This window comes from Apteryx mantelli, unplaced genomic scaffold, assembly GCF_036417845.1.
Source record: "Apteryx mantelli isolate bAptMan1 unplaced genomic scaffold, bAptMan1.hap1 HAP1_SCAFFOLD_34, whole genome shotgun sequence".
NCBI lineage: Eukaryota > Metazoa > Chordata > Aves > Apterygiformes > Apterygidae > Apteryx > Apteryx mantelli.
In genome coordinates, this window is record NW_027118693.1 from 5,053,588 (window position 1) to 5,072,895 (window position 19,308).

A 19,308-nucleotide genomic window follows, 5' to 3' on the forward strand; every position below is an offset into this window, starting at 1 on the left:
GACATTGCCTTGGCAGAGTGGTATGGAAAATGTGTTCCCAGTGTGTAGAACAGCAATGAGAAAACCACTGGCCCAGACAACTGCTATCATTTTGACACAAGCTCTGCTGCCCATGAGGGTCTCGTAGTGCAGGGGTTTGCAGATGGCGACAAAGTGATCATAGGCCATGACTGTGAGAAGATAATTTTCTGCTGAGAACAAAAAGAGAAGCAGAAAGACCTGGGCAGCACATCCCAAGTAGGAAATGGCCCTGGTGTCCCTCAGGGAATTGGCCATGGATTTGGGGACAGTGGTGGAGATGGAGCAAAGGTCCAGAACAGAGAGGTTGAGGAGGAAGAAGTACATGGGGGTGTGGAGGCGATGGTTGCAGGCTACGGCAGTGATGATGAGTCCGTTGCCCAGGAGGGCAGCCAGGTAGATGCCCAGGAAGAGCGAGAAGTGCAAGAGCTGCAGCTCCCATGTGTCCGCAAACGCCCGGAGCAGGAACTCAGTGGGGGAGCTGCTGTTGGGCATTTGCTCCCTCAGGGCCCACTGTGACTATCCAAGGAAGAGGAGACACTGAGAAGACAGGAGACAGTTTTGTATGAGCAAAACTTTTGCGCAGAACCTCCCCCCCCCCCCCAAGCATACACATTATCTACCCTCATCTTGCCAGGACCATCACTGAGCTCCATGGCTTGAGCTCCCCTTTGTGCTGCCTGAGTTTGCCGGGAGGAGCAGGGGCCTCTTCCCATGGGCTCCAGAGGGGGCAGTCCTGACCCACAGCACTGGGGACATGGGAGCACGGGTGACTAAACTTTCAAAGTCACAGTTTTAGTCAGATTTCATCCACTCACAATGTTGAAGGGCTTTCCAGCATCTTCACTCTCCGTTCTAGACAATGTGTGTTCTTCAATAGCTTTAAGGATTCTTTTGTTTTCTTTTAGATTCCCCTGTCATCCCTGAGGAGGATTCTTGGAGACAGAGATCCTCAGCACTGCAGCTGCACTTAGAGTGAATAGCTGTGATTCCTGAGAGGCCAAAGGCTTCACTCTGTCTTTAGTGCAGAGCGAGGAGAGCTGGCGTGTCCATCAGTCTTCTTCCCAGCTGCCCTGTGCTTGCACCTCTGAGGCGGAGGACATTTGCACTCATGTTACCATAAAAAGAATTGACACTGCTGAGAGCAGAGGAATCGAGTTTCAAAATGCAGATCACCAAGCCCGGGAGCCTTTCTCAGAGGATCTGAGGAAGGTCTCAGTACTCCCCTTTTAGCCAGGAAGACATCGGGGTCATGCTAGTTGCCCACATGCAGCATTTTCACGGCCTTAGCATCTAGGTGGCTTCTGCATGGGGCACCTCAATAACACCCAGATGCAATGGGAGAGCTGTGCCCTTCTGGAGGGCAGCTTGCAGGCCAGCTGGACACCCCCCACAAAACTGTCAGACATCCTAAAGATGGGGTGTCCTGAGGAGAGAGTTGGCTCCTTCCCAGCCCCCAAACAGCATTGCCCAGAGCCCCACAGTTTAGAGGGGCACTTGGGCACTTCAGTGCCAAGGACATGTCTGCAAGGCAGCACCTGCAGGATTGGTGTCTGAATTGCCTCTGAAATGCCCCTGCCCAGAGAGTCCAAGGGGAAGGACAAGGGCAGCATGGACAGGTGGGGAAACACACAGCAATAGCATGATATTTCTTCTAAAGGAAGAAGGGACATGGAGAGACAGGGGACACTCAGGAGTTTCTCCTCTCCAGATGTCCATCTGCGAGGAAACAGCCCATGCCCTGGACCCCACAGCCTTGAGGGCTGTGCTGGGAGAGGAGATGAGACATTGGAGCTTGTAGTTTCCTCTCACACTTTGAACGAGACTCTTATGCCTGGAGCTGTGCCTGCAGGCAGCTCTTTCTTTGTCCCACATGTCATGTCAGTGCTTACAGACCCCATCCCACCTGCTGGGTGCTCAGCTCTGCCCTGCAGAAACCTCCCGGGAGCAGGGCACTGCCCAGGGGCACCTCGGTGTTTGCAGGGGCTAAGGAGCATCTGAGAGAAACCTTGATGAAGCTGGAAAGGTGATGCTGGTTCTGTCTGTAGGCTGAGGGGTGCATGAAGGGATTTCTTGAGTTCCTCCCAGAACTGTTCCTCTCTCACTGTCACTATTTTGGAATCTCAAGCCCCTGTTTAAACCTGACAGCTCCACTAACATTTCATCCCAACAAAGAGAATAACACTGAAAGCAGAGACTCATGACAGCTCCTTCCCTTTCAGGTATCCCTGTCTTGACCTTCCTTTTGGAAAGCCCCCTCCAGAAATGTTCTCAGGGTGAGCCAGAGCTGAGAGCAGCCCTGACCCATGCAGCACCCTCTCAACAGGAGAATGAACATGTCCTGCTGGCAGTCAGTCATCCCACCCAGAGCTTCTCCCCACAGCACCGTGGGGAGTTCCCCGGGCAGGCTGAGTGCTGACCTTCACAGGCGGCAGAGTCACTGTCCCGGACACACAGCACTCTGGGATGCAGAGACACTGCTCTGAGTTACAGCCCTCAGCAGACCTGTGTGCACACCTCTGCTTCACACCCTGCCAGCATCCCTGGGAGAAGGTAGGAGGACGCCGTTTCCCTCTGACAGAGTGGCTGGGAATCCCTGCTCTAAAGCACCTCCTGCCCCACACAAGAGGGACTGGGATACCCATCCTGACAGACCCTATCAGCCATGGGATGTGCTAGCTTTAGAGAAAACCTCAGGATGCCTCAGCTGCATTGCCCTGCAGCCAGAGACTTACTGTGTTAGGGGCTGTGAAGATTTCTCCTCCAGTGAGCTCTCAGCCGTCTACCCACTCCTGATTGCCTTGAACTTCTGTCTCACTCATCTTGCTCATCTTCTTCATCTCATCTTGGCACTTGCAGGTAGTGCCTGGAGCCCTGCTGCTCTTTGCAGAAGAGCTGCTCCTGCACGCAGCTGTCTCTCAGCAGTGCTGCCAGGTTGCCAGGAGCTCCCTCTGTCCCAGGAGCCTGGCCCCCCTTGGGAACAGCGGCCCAGCTGAAGATGTGACTTAATTTGTCCTTTGTACTCCCTCCTCCGGGGAAATATTCACTGAGGTAGACTAAAATAATCTTCTTTTGTCTCTCTCTAAATGCTGAAGAGAGACCCATTCCAGCATTGCAATTTGTCACATCAGAGGGTGCTTTTCTAAGAGAGGTGGCAATGTCTCACTCTGGAAGCCCCCATTCCCATCTCTTAACTAGGCAGGACACCTAGACAGGGACAAGAAGGCAGTTCATTTTCCCATGGTTCAAGTACTCTTCAGATGAGTCAATCCAGGCATCTCATGCTGGTTTAGAAGCCCCTGGCCTGCAGGGGGATTCAGATCCCTCCCGTGAACTCCACAACTCACAGGACGTGGGATTCCCCTTGCCCAAGCTGAAGTGTGAACAACAGAGATGTCTGCACGCGAGCTCCTTGTCTAAGCTCCCATTATTATCAATGGAGATAGAGGGTGGGAGTCAGTTGCTCACACACAAACACCTTGTGCTATTTGAAGAGACAGAGGTGGTCTGAGGCATGTGCCAGTGTCTGCTTGCTCTGATGGAGCAGCTGGGAGACCAGCATCCTTCTAGAGCATCAGGTGGAGGCCAGCTGGGGAATTTCCTTGGTCATCTGAAATGGCACTAGGTGCCTGCTATGAGGAGAGCTCCACTCACTAGGAAGCTGAGACACATGCAGATCCCTACGCTGCAGACCACTGATATAATTCAGTGCAGACCCTTGATTTAATGACATAAAAATGGGCCATAGGCAGGGCCATGGCAGGTGCCTGGGGTGTGCAACACAACCACATGTCTCCAGGAGATACAGCATGGGACCTACAGGAAAACCACACCCTTTTGGAGAGGTTGCTGGGCAAATGCCCCAGGGCATCTTAGCTTTCCTACCTGTGCCCAAAAAGCTAAATCCTACCACTGCCTTCAGGCAAAGTCCATCCAACCTACATCCAAGAGTGCTGCATAAATGGGAGGCACATCACACCAAGGTCTCCACTGTAAACCTACACTCTTGAACCCTGCTAATTCTCCTCTCCCGAAACGTCTTCTCACCCCCCAGATGATATGAACAGGGACTGTGCTATTGATGTCCAAGGGTGGCTGGATCACAGGCTCTGCAGGCCCAGGAACTTCTCAAAGCACCTTGTCCTTCCTGGACATTGGCTCACCTCTGTCAAAGGCTCCAAGATGCTGCAGAGTCAGCTCAGGCAGCAAACTTCTCTCCTCCCATTCCTGCACGGACCAGCTCTGTTTCTCCCTGGCTTAGGGTACTGCAGGGTTTGCTCTTTTAGTGGGAACCTTGTTTCACCATTACTACCTATGGCTACCTATGCCAGCATGTCTCTGCTCTGAATCAAAGTCTTTGCATACATGAGGTAACAGGTTTCCCCATGATAAATCTTGGGGCCTTGAGAAGCTTGGAGATTTGGCCAACAAAAGCCTCATAAAGTTGTACAAGGAGAAGTGGCAAGTCCCGTATCGGGGGGCAGAACAACCCGCGCATCAGGCTGGGACCTGACCAGCAGAGGAGTGACCCTGAGGAGAAGGGCCTGGATGTTATGAGATATGCCATATGACCCAGTGGTGCGGACTCACCACAAATGGGACCAGCTGCATATGGGGCTGCATTAGGAAGAGAGTGGCCACCCACTTTTTCTTCTTTTTTTTTTTGGCTTACAGAATAATTGATATCAACATTCTCCAATTGATATTGATCTACAGGGTCTCTTAATGAAGTCTGGACATGTAGGAGAAACACTGTTCTTCAAGTCAGACATGCATGGACAATCTTCCTCCCCAGCTGCCCAACCCCATCTTTTCCCATCAGCCACCTGGCACTTAAATCATTCTTAGCTTTTTCCACTGAAGTCTGCAGCTGAATATCACAACTCATAGGCACCAATTCCCACCTGCTTTCCTTAGACAACTAGCTGCAAAGAGACATGGAAGGATTTCTCTTAATGACAATCAAACAAAAGTAGAATGTGATACAGCTGAAAAAAATAACAAAAAACACACTCCTCAACTCTATGTTAAGTCCAAGCTTCCTCCCGTGAGGTCTGCTTTCCATAAGGGATAACCTCCCTAGAAATGCTTTAGACAGAGGGATAGGAAAGGCTAGATGGAAACATAATTAAGCAGTTGGCTAAAAAGACAATTATACAGACTACTGGAAGACAGGGTAAGTTTTCAACTCCCTGAAGCTCAAAGCACAAATAAGGTAGCTGACAGGTATCTGAATGAACAAATAGTGACAGGTGGAGGAAAACTCTGCCAAGTGAATATGTCCAAATGGTGTGCTGAAAAGGCTACTTTGGAAAAGTACAAGTTAAGAAGGAGACGTGTAAATTTGTGAAATATTAATGAAATGAAATACACAATAGTACAGACCTCTGTAGCAGTGGTAATGCAAGTCCGGGGGAATATTTCTTCTCCTGAGATTCATACCCTTCCTGAAAACTTCTGTTCTGGCATCACAGGAAAACACTCACATTTTATAGAAAGTATCCAATTATTGCAGCTGATGCAAATGTGCTCTTATGTTTTAAATGTTGAAAAAAGTTCTTTGGCTTTCCAGGCAGAGCTCAGGTGTCTAAGCACAAGCATGCAGTGGCACTTGGAGAGGCCCCAGTGTATCATGTGAGGTACCTGCCAGGGCCTGGCAGCTCTCACAGGGGACCTGCGGGAGACCAGAGCCCCTCGGAGCTGCAGATGGAGGCTGGGCAGAGAGGACCAGGGCACCTGCAGTGGCACCAGATGCCTGTGACCCTGTCACTGCATGACAGCCCAATTCTAAAAGTCACTTTCCTTTTCAAAAAAAAAAAAAACAGATCGTACAAATTCCCCCCAAAAGACCAGTATATAAAAAGGAAACATAACCCAGAAGGGCAAAAAGATGTCAAAGTACTGAAAAAGTTGAAAAATACAACAAACAATTTTCTTTGCATGAGATCATGTTCTTAATTTCTTTCTTTTTCCTTTTGTATTGACATTTTCTAAAAATGTCTGTTATAATCAGGACTCCACCATTACACAGCTGTTCTGTCTCTCATTGTGACCGACCAATAACCCCTGCAATGGGAGAAGGCTCAGAGGGTGAGGTGCCCATGAAGTTCAGCAACAGTGTAGGATGCGGCTCGTTAATCCTTGCTGTTGCGCAGAGAACTGACTTTATCTCAACACAGAGGGGACCAGAGGGTGACCTTTGTTTTAGGTAAGTAGCCATAGCCATTAATTGGACCAGATGTAACTGTTTCTTCCTGAGCTGATCAAAAGCATGTGAACGTCTCCCTGAATTAGCCAGACCAGCATGGAGGAAGTGTATACGTGGCTCAGCCCAACATCAAGTATAAAACCTCAACAACTAACAAAGGAATTTCAAAGAGAGCAACGGGCTTGAGCTGGCTTCAATCCACGTATTCCTTCCCGGCAACTGGGGACACCCAGCGTCATGACAGTGAGCATATTATAGAGACCGGTAATGGGAATCACATTGGTATTGTGATTGAACTGCATGAGTGTACTGTGATTTCAGTATATTGCTGGATCATTCTGCTAAATCAGGAATCCCGTGTAACATCAAATATCTTCAAAGGAAACTTTTAGATTAAACATTGCACTCCCCGTGTGGGGGGGATATGTAAAAGAACCTAGTCAGAGAGTAATGGACTCTGACTCTCCTGCAAAGCCCGGTGCCTCTGCAAATACCCCCTGCCCAGGGCTGTCCACGCCACTCCTAACTCTTTGCACAGAGCAAGTCGCATCCTGGGCTGTCGAGCTTTCTCGACTGACAGAGGAAAGCAGGGTGACCAGCTTCAGTGAAACGCTCTCTTTTGGGATGGCCAAATTTGCACAAGTCTCAACAGAACTGTCTTATTATGATATCTTAAAGGTGTCCCAATAAATCTAGCCACACTCCCCTTTCAATCCCTGCATGGTAACTGAAGTGCGACTCCAGTTTAGACGACAACAGCGATGAGACTGATCTCACCCAGTGCCAGACCCCTTCAGTGCAGAGGCCTCTGTCCAGTCCAGCTGTCCGGACTTCCCTTTCTAGTCAAGGGAGAGAAAGAAGGTGTCTCCCTGAGAGGTCTTGAGAGACTTCTGGTGACAAGCTAATGCTCCTGAAAGCTTCCCATAGCTCCTAGGTCACATTTCCCAGCACCATATGGGAACCACAGGGCACCTCGAGAAGCAATAGCCTCTATATGTTGGCAAATGAATGAAGGCCTAAATGCAAACATTTAGATATAAGGTGAAAGCTATTTTAAAGTAACTCCATGCAAGAACAGAAGAATATCCACACTTCCACAATTTCAATAATTTTTTATCAATCTGAATTACTTTGTTCTTTCTTTTTTAGTGCCAAGCACTATGTGATGCACTGCAGCAATTACTTGCCCTATGTGAGTATACAGAGGCAGAAAGATAGAGAGACATGGATCTGTATATACAGTTTGTCATCAGAATGCATTTCCTACCAACACTCCGAATGGAGAAGATCTGAGGAACTTCTATGTCTATATAGGCATATTTCCCATCTCTTCTTCTGCCTCTTCTTCCCTTACAGAGCTCTCCAGGGGCAGATTCATTGAATCACAGCACTTAGGGCTTTTTACATTCATGTAAAAGACAACATGAGGGCCTCTGTCCTCAAATTCACTGCCATGCCGTCATCACTGTACATGTGGTGCTATTCTGACTGCAGCTTTCAAGGTGTCCCTGAAAAGAACAGGATGTAGGAGGAAGAAGTGAGATGGAAGGGTCTAGAAGGGAGCGCTAGAGGCACCAGACGATTACAGTAGGTCCATGAAAGTGCAAAGAAAGCCTTTACATGTCCTAAACCATAATCGCTTTCATTCTAATGAAGAAGAAAGTTGCAATATGTCATTGGCTATGTCCTTCTAAGACAAGACCTCAGGAGGCAATGGTGGCCAGGATTAAAATTCCCATTGGCTTCAGCAGCATGGGGATTTTACTGCAAGCCTATTCGCAAGAGAGATGTAGTTTGTGGAAAATGAAACTAAGGACAACAGACAATGACATGACTCTAGTGAAAGTCAGCTAGAAGGGATTCCTAGCCATGTCGGAAGAGCAGAGGAAGAAGTATCTCCCTTTTACACCAGGGCACTCCTCTTAAATGTGTCTTAATTGGAAATGATGGCAAGAAGAAACCTCTCTGCGAAAAAGAGAGTCCATCTGGCATCAAGAGACACAGATACAAGTTTAATTTGTCCAGAGAAAACCCTCTGACTATTTTCTTCTTTCTGATCTCAGGATACCAGAAAAATAGTCTAACAATCATTGGAAACCATTGCGCACACTGGTAAAAACATGGCTTGCTTTTCTCTTGTGTATTGATTCCTCTCTAGCGTTTGGAAAACATGCATAGAAAAGCACTGGATAGAGCTGATAAAGATGAAAACCAAGAAGAACTATTTTCTTTCTTAAAAAAGAGAAATTATTTTGATCAGACAACTGCAAGGCGTTCAGTTTCAGTCTGTCTTTTTTGACTTGTTCTGATACCAGGAATGAAACACTGCACTCCCCAAATGGCCCCCAGTGTTTCTCATTGGCGGTTGTTAGTATTTTGTTTACTCTATTTTCTGTATTTTCCTCACACAGAAAGACCCAGAAGCAACTGAAGCACCCAAAGACTATAACGAGGTTGTACTACTTTGCCAGTGGGAAACTGTGATTGTCTGAACTCCAGTTTTTCAACTCTAGGTTAAAAGCTGTCATTGCATCTTTACATGTCTGTCAATAGACTTCCCTGTCTATAATAGACTTACCCTGGCCAAGAAGCACAGAAACAACTCCTCTGCTCTTACGAGGAAATGAAATGTGAGTTCTGGTTAAGTGGCAGTGTGCTGAACAAGTGGTATGCTGTTCAGTGACTTTCAGCTCTTCATGTTGTATGTATTGAACTACCTCCATGACTCTGGGCTTTGGGTCTATTCCAAAAGCTGTTAAGAAGCAGAATATTCCTTCACTCCTTCTAATTTTCCAAATATCCTTCAGAAAGGAAACAGAGAGGAAGAACGAGGTCTTTTCCAAAGTATTCATAAATGCACTATATAATATTGAGTACACCCTCTGTGATGAAAAGAAATGAAAAACGGAGAAGTCAGGTCTGTGATTACTGTGGTGTACTGAACCACAGTTAATGTAAGTCTGTCCTACTTTTAGAATGACAGTGTGTGAAGCAAAAAAACCCATACCTTTTTCTTTCATGGTAACTCCTTTATACAACTAAGGATTGGAGAACATAAAAGCAATAGCACTCAGAAGTACCATCTTGTCCAGTTGAAATATAGGCTATTCAAGAAGGAAAACACAAGAAAGGTGTATTTGCTAATATTAAATATAATTGACAGGTGCTGGGAAATGCAAAGAGTAGTGAAAGGAATTTCAATGCCTGCTGAACGTTTTGTCTTTTTGCTGTTGCTGTTGTTGTTGTTGTTGTTGTTGTTCTCCTTAGTTTCCATTCCTTATTTGACTTTCCTGCCTCATGAACTGATATTTAACCAGAGTGCCAAACTCTGCTGATAAGAACTCTGCCCAAATGAGGCAGTTACAGAGTTTACATATCTTTGGGTTATATGTCTTGTCCTTCACAGAACTACAGCTATGTGGATAAGCAGGATGTGACACCAGGGACGGAATTACTTCAGAAAAGGAATCTCTAACAGTAAAGATAGCGCATTCTTTTACAAACAATATATTCCTTCAATAACTGGGTCACACTGACTTCAGCAAGGCTGTTGCAGATGTTTTGTGCTAGACAGGCCTGCTTCCACACAGCTGTGCCTAAAAGTACCTGGGGGAGGATTTGTAGAAACATAGAATGGTTGAGGGTGGAAAGAGACCTCTGGAGACTGACCAGTTCAACCACCCTGCTCAAAGCAGGGTCAGCTAGAGCAGCTTGCTCAGGACCATTCCCAGTTGGGTTTTGAATATCTCCTGAGATGGAGACTCCACAACCTCTCTGGGCAGCCTGTTCCAGTGTTCAATCACCCTTACTGCAAAAAAGTTTTTTTTTCCTCAAGTTTAAATGGAATTTCTTGTACTTTGGTCTGTGCCTATTGCCTCTTTTTCTGCCCCTGGATACCACTGAGAAGAGCCTGGCTCCATCTTCTTTAGTGCCCCCCATTAGGTATTTATACACTTTGATGAGATCCCCCCGGAGCCTTCTGTTCTGCAGGATGAAGAGTCCCAGCTCTCTCAGCCTCTCCTCCTGTGACAGATGCTCCAGTCCCCTCATGATCTTTGTGGCTCTTACCTGGACTTGCTCCAGTATGTGCGTGTCTCTCTTACCCTGGGGAGCCCAGGACTGGACACAGCACTCCAGATGCGGTCTCACCAGTGCTGAGTAGAGGGGAAAGATCACCTCCTCTGTCCTGCTGGCAGCACTCTTCCTAATGCAGTCCAAGATGCGGTGCTTTGCTTTGCTGCAAGGGCACATTCCTGGCTCCTGTTGAACTTGTATTGGGTCCAGAATCCACCCCTGGGGTACGTTGCTGGTGCCTGGCCTCCAGCTGCCCTCCATGAGGCTGATCACAACTCTCTGAGCTTGGCAGTTCGGTGAGAGTGACCATTGTCATGAGCCCTCCCTGAATCCTCCTTCTGCAAGCTTAAGTGTGGGAATGTGAAACAGGCCCTGAGAGTCGAGTGCTGCCTGAGCACTGCCGGACTTTTCCCCCCATAGTGACTCAGTTCGATACAAATGAGCATGCAAGAAGCAAGAAAAACATTAGAGTAATGCAATATCACTTGCATATAGATAGACAGATACAACATCACTTTGTTTTAGAGGCTAGAGATGGTTTTTGAGGCTTCAGTGTAATTAACTACATCTTTGTAGTTACGCCTTCCCCCTCCACCCTGGTAAACTATCTTGCACTGAACTCCAACCTAACCATTTTTGTGAACTTGTTCCCCTCCTCCATTGTAACCCTCCCTCCATTTCCCTTAACCCCAGTCAGCTGGGCATGTGTCATCCCCACCATCCTGAGGATTCCTTCCACCCTTGGGAGACAAAAGGCTTCCCACCTGCTCCTCTTACTTCTTGGTGGCAACAATTTTCTATGGCTCCTAGAAAGGCTGCAGGACCATTCAAGGAGGGATGTGTCCTCCCCATCCCAGGCTGTGAGTCATCAGGTGTTGTGGGGGAGCTGAGCCTCATGCCTGCATCAGAGGGGACCCCCCCCTCTGCCCCTGAGGCCCACCCCCGTAGCATCCCATGAGTAGCTCCGAGGGGTGCTGAGGCCTCCAGCTGCCCTGGAGAGCCCAGGGTGTGGGGAGAGCCGCAGGCTCTTGCACCAGCCCACCGACCCTGCATGATGCCAGGCCAGCACAGTGAAAGGCCCTGGATGTGCCTCAGGACATCTGCACAGTGGGACGGCAGACAGTGCAGCATGCAGGGACTTGTGTATTTCTCAAGGTGCTGCTGAAGGCCAGGCTGGAGACCTGTCCCTGGACAAGGTGGCCTGGCACGAGGTGCCTGCCCCAAAGCCTCTTCAGGATCTGCTCTAGAAGAATCCCAAGCAGTACAGTCCTGGAGGGAAGAGGGATCACCTCCCCCAAGCTCAAGAATGAACTATCCTGACAAACTGAAAATCAAGAAGAAGCATCAGGAGGCCTGCAGGTATGAACCAGGAGCTGCTGACAAAACTCAGACGTAAAAAGGAAGTCTACAAGAGGTGAAAGCAGATACAAGTGACCTAGGAGGAATAGAGAGACACTGTCCAAGCATGGAGGGATGGGGTCAGGAAAGCCAGAGCCCACCTGGAGTTGAATCTGGTGAGGGAAGTGAAGGGCAACAAGGAAGGCTTCTACAGATCCATCAGCAGCAAGAGGAAGGCTAGGGAAAATGTGGCCCTGCTGCTAATTGGGGTAGGGGCCTTGGTGACAAAGCAGAGGGGAAAGGTGGAGGTATCTCCCTTCTGTGTTGTCCCTCTGGCAGATCTCGGGGTAGGTCAAGCCTGCCTGAGCACCAGGGCCTGTGAATAGGAGGCTTCTGCTGGTTGTCCGAGGAAGGCCTCATCTACTCCTTCCTGACCAGGCGGTCTAGAGCAGACACCCACACAAACATTGCCCATGATCTGCCCATTAATCCTAACCCATCAGGTCTCGACCAGCTTATCCTCCATCCCCAGGCAGAGCTCCATGCCTTCCCGCTGCTCTCTCACATAAAGGACAACTGCCCCTCCTTGCCATCCCAGCCTGTGCCTCCTAAAGAGCCTCTGTCCATCCCTCCCAGCATTACAGTTGTGTGAGCTCTCTCACCACGTCTCCATGATCCCAATGAGATTGCAGCCCTGTAAATGCACACAGATTTCTGACTCCTCCTGTTTGTTCCCCCACTTCCTGGCAGGGTCTACCAGCAGCTCTCAAGTGAACCCCCGCTCCCCTCCCAAAGTGGGCACACAGCACTTAGGTGTTGTCTCTCTCTGCAGGAGTTGAATATCTGTGACACTGTGTTGGGGCTTTTTCACCAATGGGTCAAGTCCCTCCGTGGTGTCCCTGACCCAGCATGGCTCACCTGTGGGCTGCTGTTCCTCAGGGTGTCCCTGCTCCAGCGCAGGTTGCCTTTAGACCACAGTATCTCAGAGGTGTACCCTCTGGGAATGGAGCATCTCCTTCCAAGGGCCTCTCGTCCTGCCAAGGGCACCACGGAGAAGATTCTGGCTCCACCTTCTTTACTCCCTCCCATCAGATGCTTATAAACCTTGATAAGAGCCTTTTCTGAGCCTTTTCTTCTCCAGGCTAAACAGTTCCAGGTCTCACAGACTTTCCATGTATGAGATGCTCCAGAACCTTAATCATCTTTGTGGCCCTTTGCTGGACTTGCTCCAATATGTCCACATGTCTCCTGTACTGGGGAGCCCTGAACTAGACACACCAGTCCAGAAGTGGTCTCACCAGTGCTGAGTAGAGGGGGAGGATCACCTCCCTTGACCTCCTGCCAACGTTCTTCCTAAGGTAGCCCAGGATACCATTGGCTTTTGCTGCAAGGGCACATTGCTGGCTCACAGTCAACTTGGTGTTCACCAGGACCCCCAGGTCCTTCTCTGCAGACGGCACCCAGGCTGTACTGGTGCATGGGGTCATTCTTCCCTAGGTGAAGGACTTGGCATTTTCCTTTCCTGAACTCCATGAGGTTCCTCTCTGCCCTTTTCTCCAGCCTGTCAAGATCACTCTGAATGGCAGGGCAACCATCTGGTGTATCAGCCACTCCTCCCAGTGCTCTATCATCAGCAAACTTGCTGAGGGTGCACTCCTGAAGCCAAGGGCATGGGACAGAGCTTTGTAAGCTCCTGATACGGTTATCCTCCTCCGGGAAATGGTCTTCTGGTTGGGCAGCAAAGTCTTGTTAGAAGGCCAGTGTCTCTGTAGTTTCCTTCTCCCAAGGGGGACCAGGGAGATGCCATGACTTTCTCTGGGTCAAGCCCCAGCCCCTGCTGCAGAGACACATGGCCTGGAAGACCTTAGAGCCAGCCTCCGGGTACACAGAGCAGCAGGAAGTCAAGCTTCCAGCTTCTGCTTGAAAGCCAGTTCATGCTCAAAGCTAACAGGCGTGTTTCCAGGAACCATTTGAAGCACAAGGACAGCAGTTGCCTCAGTGATGAAGGCTTCACACTTGCTCTACAGGCAGTGAACAAAATGAAGAAAACCCTAGCTGATCAGTTCAGTACTGAGCTCCACCTCTTGGTCACTTCCCTGGGTGTCACGGGCCCTCCTCCCGCTCCTCACCCACTTCTGTCTACCAAAAGCTCTCCCAAGCCTCCTCCACTCTTTCTGTCTCCCCATCACGTTCCCTAGAGCCCTTTGGACCCCTTGTCCCCCCTGGTTTGGTCCCATGGGGAAGGAGGGGTCCCAGCATCACTTGTGTGCACCCCTGTGCACCCAGAGCTGCGAGCTGCGGTGGATGGTGCTTCCCCCCACCCAGCAGCACCAGCCCTGACCCCAGGGGATGGCTGTGGTGGTGCCAAATGCTCCCACAACTGGGGTCACATCTAGAGCATTGCTCCAGGTGTGGCTGGAAACTGGTCCAGCAGAGATCCCCACCAGGAACAGCTGCTCTCTGTTCAACCTTGCAATTATAGAAGAATGCTGAATGTGGATAAAATGCCACCCTGACTGGTGTACATGACCACACTCACTAGAGACAGGTGGATATATTTCATATGGACAATCACTCATAGCACATTCTTCAGAATTCCTTCACGCAAACCCTTTGCAAGCAAATGCTGTGGTCAAAATGGACCCCAAGATGCAGGAAGATTGGCCAAATGTCTCTGTGCATCAACCCCACACGAGGTGATACATCAGCTGGAAGCACAATGACATGGGGACATGCTTCCTGAAAGACTGGTGAGGAAATTGAGGAGACACTGGGCTACTCCAGCCACTCCTCTGCACCCCCTGGATGTATTGGAAAATGAAGGAATGGGTTGAAACAAGAAGAGATCTAGAGCCCAGCTTAGACAAAGACGGGGTCCAATAGTCCCCTGGGAACACTGGAGTTCAGTAACAAGCCTATGGGCAGAGGCTTATGCTCTGCTGGGGCTGTCCACACTGAGTACAAAGGAGGTGGACTAAGAGCCTGCCTATACTCAGGGAAAGGGAAAGCCTTGCTCAGTGCCACCACGGATGAGATTGCTCTCACTGAACTTTAGGGAAACGATTCAGAGGTCAAAACAGAGGTGCGTAGTCCTAACCTAGATGCATTAAGATGGTAAGAGAGGTCTGCATTATGTTGGCAGTTATAACTCTGAACCCTCAGGTTCACACTTCCTTTTGGAGGGGTAGAAGATAGTCAGGTGGCCCTTAGGAACCAATGTCTCACTGCTGAAGAGCTCCCAGAGGTCTGCAATGAAGATGCCTAGATGTCACTCTGTCACTCCAGCCTCCCTCTGCCCTTAGAGAGGAGGAATCTGTTCCTCTCCTCTCCTTTAGAAATCCATTTTGTGAAAAGTTGAATCATGTCCTAAACTCCACTGACTAACCTAAGGCAACCTAAGGTGTCTACCTCTTGAACATTTAAAATCTATCCTTTCGATGTCCAACATTAGAAAGATAAGGCAGGGAGTGTGACAGTAGCTCCACAGAAGCCGCTTTCACAAATTACATTTCTTGATAGCACTTTTAAAGATTTGGTGTTTCTCTCTCTTAGACTGCTTCACAAAATGGATCTACATTTCTGCAGGGATTAGGTCACCTGGGTACCAGCTATCATTTTAATTAATGTCCTGTCACCCTCTCAGACCGACTCTGCTGAGGAGCATCTCAGGAAAGCACAGGGGACCGTGATTCTTCAGGGAATACCAAAGGGCTTTGGGTGGTTTTACTTGAAAGGAAAAAAAATTCAGAGCTTACTTCTGTCTGGCAGCACAGTGCATCAGAACAAACGGCATTAGCAGCTGACTCAAAGAGGCTCTGCAAGAACCTTGAAATGAGACATGCCAGATTGTTCTCTCAAGGTTGTGGGAGGAGAGGGAAGGAGATGATGGTCTGCAGAAATTCTGCTGGCCTTCTATTTCCCCTTGACAGTGTTTCCTGCACATAGATTAATGTAAGTAACTGCTTTGCTGCATTTCACCTCATTTTTCTTTGATTCTTATTGTTGTTGTTGTTGTTGTTGTTGTTGTTGTTGTTGTTGAGTTCCTAGACTGCCTGCCTGCCTGTGACTGTCCTCCTTTGCCTGTGATATTTCTCAGGCAATGAGACCTTGCTGAACAGTTTGTGTCTATGTGCCTGGGTCTCTGCCCCTTCCTCTGCTTTAGCTTGTTGGCCAGGTCCAGCTAAGCTGCACAGAGTAGTATTGTTCTCTCTTTTGGGCTTATACAAGTTTTGTGAGCAAAAGCAGCAGGATGGAAAGGAGATGGTCTACATAGGGGTAGACTGTCCTGAGAGGACTGCATAGAGAATTCAACATCTTCAAGACCTCAGGTAATGAATTCAGGACCGACTCCATATCAAACCAAGCTTCATCTTTCCAGTGTTCACACACACACACAAAAAAAAAGTCTTCTGCAGTTCTGTTTGTTTGCTTGTTTATTTGTTTTGTAAGGTAGGGCTTTTTTTGTCTTATCCCCAACTGATGAATTTCTCTACATATCATTTTGTCTCCTAGGATTTTCTTTTTTTTCTCTCTCCTTTCTATTGCTTGTACTCATTTTTATTTTTCCTTCTGGTGGCCAGCATGTTTTATCAAAACCATTTCTCAGCAAGAAAGATTGCTGCAACTGAAGAAAAATCTGGTTACAAAGATTTCTGCTCTATAGGGAATAGTTCAAGCTTGGAGGGAAAGACCACAGTTTTAATCATAGAATATATGTCTTCCCTCTTTTTGGCTTTGTCCCTCCTATTACCTTTATTTCCCAGTGGCCTCCTCCTTTATCACCATCCTCTTTCTGCTTTCTCTCCATTCCTTACCTAAACAAAAAGTTAATGTCGCTTTAAAGAGATGCTTTTATCTTTCTCCAGGATGGATTTTCTCTCATCCTAAAATACAGATTTAAGATAGACTAGAGAAAGAATGACTGAGAAATGTCTATTTTTTTCTCCATTGGCTATAAAAGGACACTTGAGTGAGGAGCTCAAATGCAAAAACTTACAAGTTGTTAATAGTGGATTCCTACTCTAACCTAGAAACCAAGTTTGCTGTTACTGTTTGAAATGGTGTCTCCTTGCTCTGTGTTGTTTCTCCTTGCCTCTCCTCTCTTCTCTGTTTCCTTAGACTTTTTGTGAGTAACCGCATGCATCTCTTTCATTACAGTACATTTCTCTACCTGTCTCCGCTCTCTCTAATCTTCTGAGGAATCGTTTCCTCCACTCACCATCTTCTCTTACTCACCGCAGCTCAGTTGCAGATATGTTGAACCATACGACTGTCACAGAGTTCCTTCTCTTGGGCTTCCCCTCCCTCCACCATCAGGAGTACCTAGTAGCAATCACTTTCCTGGCTTCCTACCTGGTGATCTTAGTTGGAAACCTGCTGATCATTGCCCTCATTCTTTCTGACCGAGACCTCCACAGACCTATGTACTTTTTCCTCTGCAACCTCTCCTCTTTGGAGATCTTCATCACTACATCCATCATACCCAAAACAGTAGCAAGCTTGTTGATGGGCAACAAAACCATCTCCTACCCATTTTGCTTAACTCAGTGCTACTTCTACTCCCTCTTGGGCAACATTGAGTTTGTCCTTCTGGCTGTCATGTCCTACGACCGTTATGTGGCCATATGCTACCCTCTTCGGTACCCCATGCTCATGAACAGCCAGTTTTGTGTTCAGCTCCTGTGGGGGTCATGGACTGCAGGCTTCCTGGCCACCATTGTCCCCGCTGTCCTAGTTGTCAGGCTGCCCTTCTGCAATGCCAATCGTATTGACCACTTCTTCTGTGACATCGTGCTTTTGATCAAGTTGTCCTGTGCAGACACACGGACTGTGGAGCTGGTAAGTTTCATGAACGCTTCACTCATCCTCTTTGGATCACTGATCATGTCAGCAATGTCCTACATATACATCATTAACACCATCCTTAGGTTACCCTCAGCTTCCTCGCAGAACAAGGCATTCTCCACCTGCTCCTCTCATTTCACCTTTGTCATCTTGGCCTATGGTAGCTGCATCTTCCTGTATGTGCAGCCTTCAACTCACAAAATTTCCTATAACAAAATAGTGTCCCTGCTCAACACAATGGTAACTCCTCTGATGAGCCCCTTCATTTTCAGCCTGAGGAACGAGCAGATGAAGAAAGCTCTCAAGGTGGGCTTGAAGAGAAATGTGATAATCTCCAGAAAATGTTTTTCCTTCTGAGGAAAGATTTTGTAAGTGGAAGGGAAAGGGAGGGGGATGGTACAAATGATTAGGAATCATTTGCTGAAATTCCATCTTTCTTTCTTAGCAGTGTGAAGTTTCATGAAATCACACCAGTTTCTCTCCTGAACCATATCACCATGATAAGACCTAATCCTCAGATAGGGATGCCTTTCAAATGGTCTAAAAGCACTTTACAAACCCTGGTGAATACCCTGGTGATGGTGTTTTCTAAGAGTGGAAACTGAGACAGAAAGCAGCAAGCTGAGGACTTCCTCCTTCCTTGGCACACCAAATTCTCAAGAATAATGCAATTATTCTCAGATCAAGCCAATAAAATAAATGCCCAGCGTTTATAATACAATACTGTTAGAGTCAATACTTCATCTGATAGAACAGATTCACGCAGTAGAATTAGTTTGTCCACTTATAAACATTTGTAACTTAAATGCCCTAAGCTGGGTGCATTGCCTGCCCTCCTTTGATCATGGGGAAGAATCAGCAGTCTAGAGGATTATACCACCTCCTCTTGCGTTAATTTTCCATAGCACTTCAGAGGAACTATACTGAGCATAGAATTGGAAGCTCAACTTTTTCATAGGAAATGCCAGGTGCGCTGAACCACACACTGGGCAATGTGTTATAATTTGCACAGGTGAGGGACTCTAGCTCAGTGAGGTGCATCCTCTGCAGCCCCAAGGATTAGATCTAGGCCTTAAGTTCTCTCCAACCCCTTCACCAAACAAAAGCAAACAAAAAATTCCTTTTCTCTAATCCTTGTCATGGTATTGCCATTTTGTAATTTTCATGGATTCATTTTCATTCATGATTTGCAAGAGAAATATGTTGTTTTGGAATGAGAATCAAAAGCAGTATTTGTTTATCCATTTTAAATAAAAATATGACATTATCATTCTGAGAGACTTTTTTATTATTTAAATCACTCACTCCCAATAGTACAGAAACACAAGATGGATGAGTTTAGTCTTAAATGCCTAGCATGGAAATTTTGAAGGTAATTAGTTGGATGACTCCCATCCCCTTTAAGTTGGCAAAGAATCCCACCAAGACATCTTCAGTGAAGAGACTTTGGAATCACAAGCAGTGCTTTAACTTAGCTATCTTAGACATCTTATTGTGAAAAATCCTCCCCAAAGTCATTGTGGCACTAATGTCTTTGATCTTTCTGGATAGAAAGCTACAGTTTGACTATCTGTGGGAGCGCCACACCTCTGTTTACAGCATAGAAATAACAGAACCTCACTGTTTGTCCACTGCTGCCTCTACACCAATATCTTAGGTGCTTGCTTTGCTCTGACGGCATGGCATCCAGACTGTTCACCTTATTTACACCAGGGAAAAGTCCAGGTGCAGTTGTGGGATAGTTCATTCAGGAATTTGCTTCTTCCATTGAAGGAACAGGTCACTGCAAGAGCTGCCCCTTGCAAGGGGTACAAACAAGACCGTGC

At 47.6% G+C, this 19,308-nt stretch overlaps 1 protein-coding gene across 1 annotated transcript; it reads left to right on the top strand.

Moving 5' to 3' along the window:
- Positions 1-16,990: 16,990 nt before the first annotated feature.
- On the top strand, positions 16,991-17,839 carry LOC136996360 (olfactory receptor 6J1-like; the record flags this gene model as incomplete). Its single annotated transcript, XM_067317285.1, has 1 exon — positions 16,991-17,839. A coding segment is annotated over one exon (849 nt), but the record flags the coding sequence as incomplete, so codon positions are not given.
- Between the last annotated feature and the right edge of the window lie 1,469 nt (positions 17,840-19,308).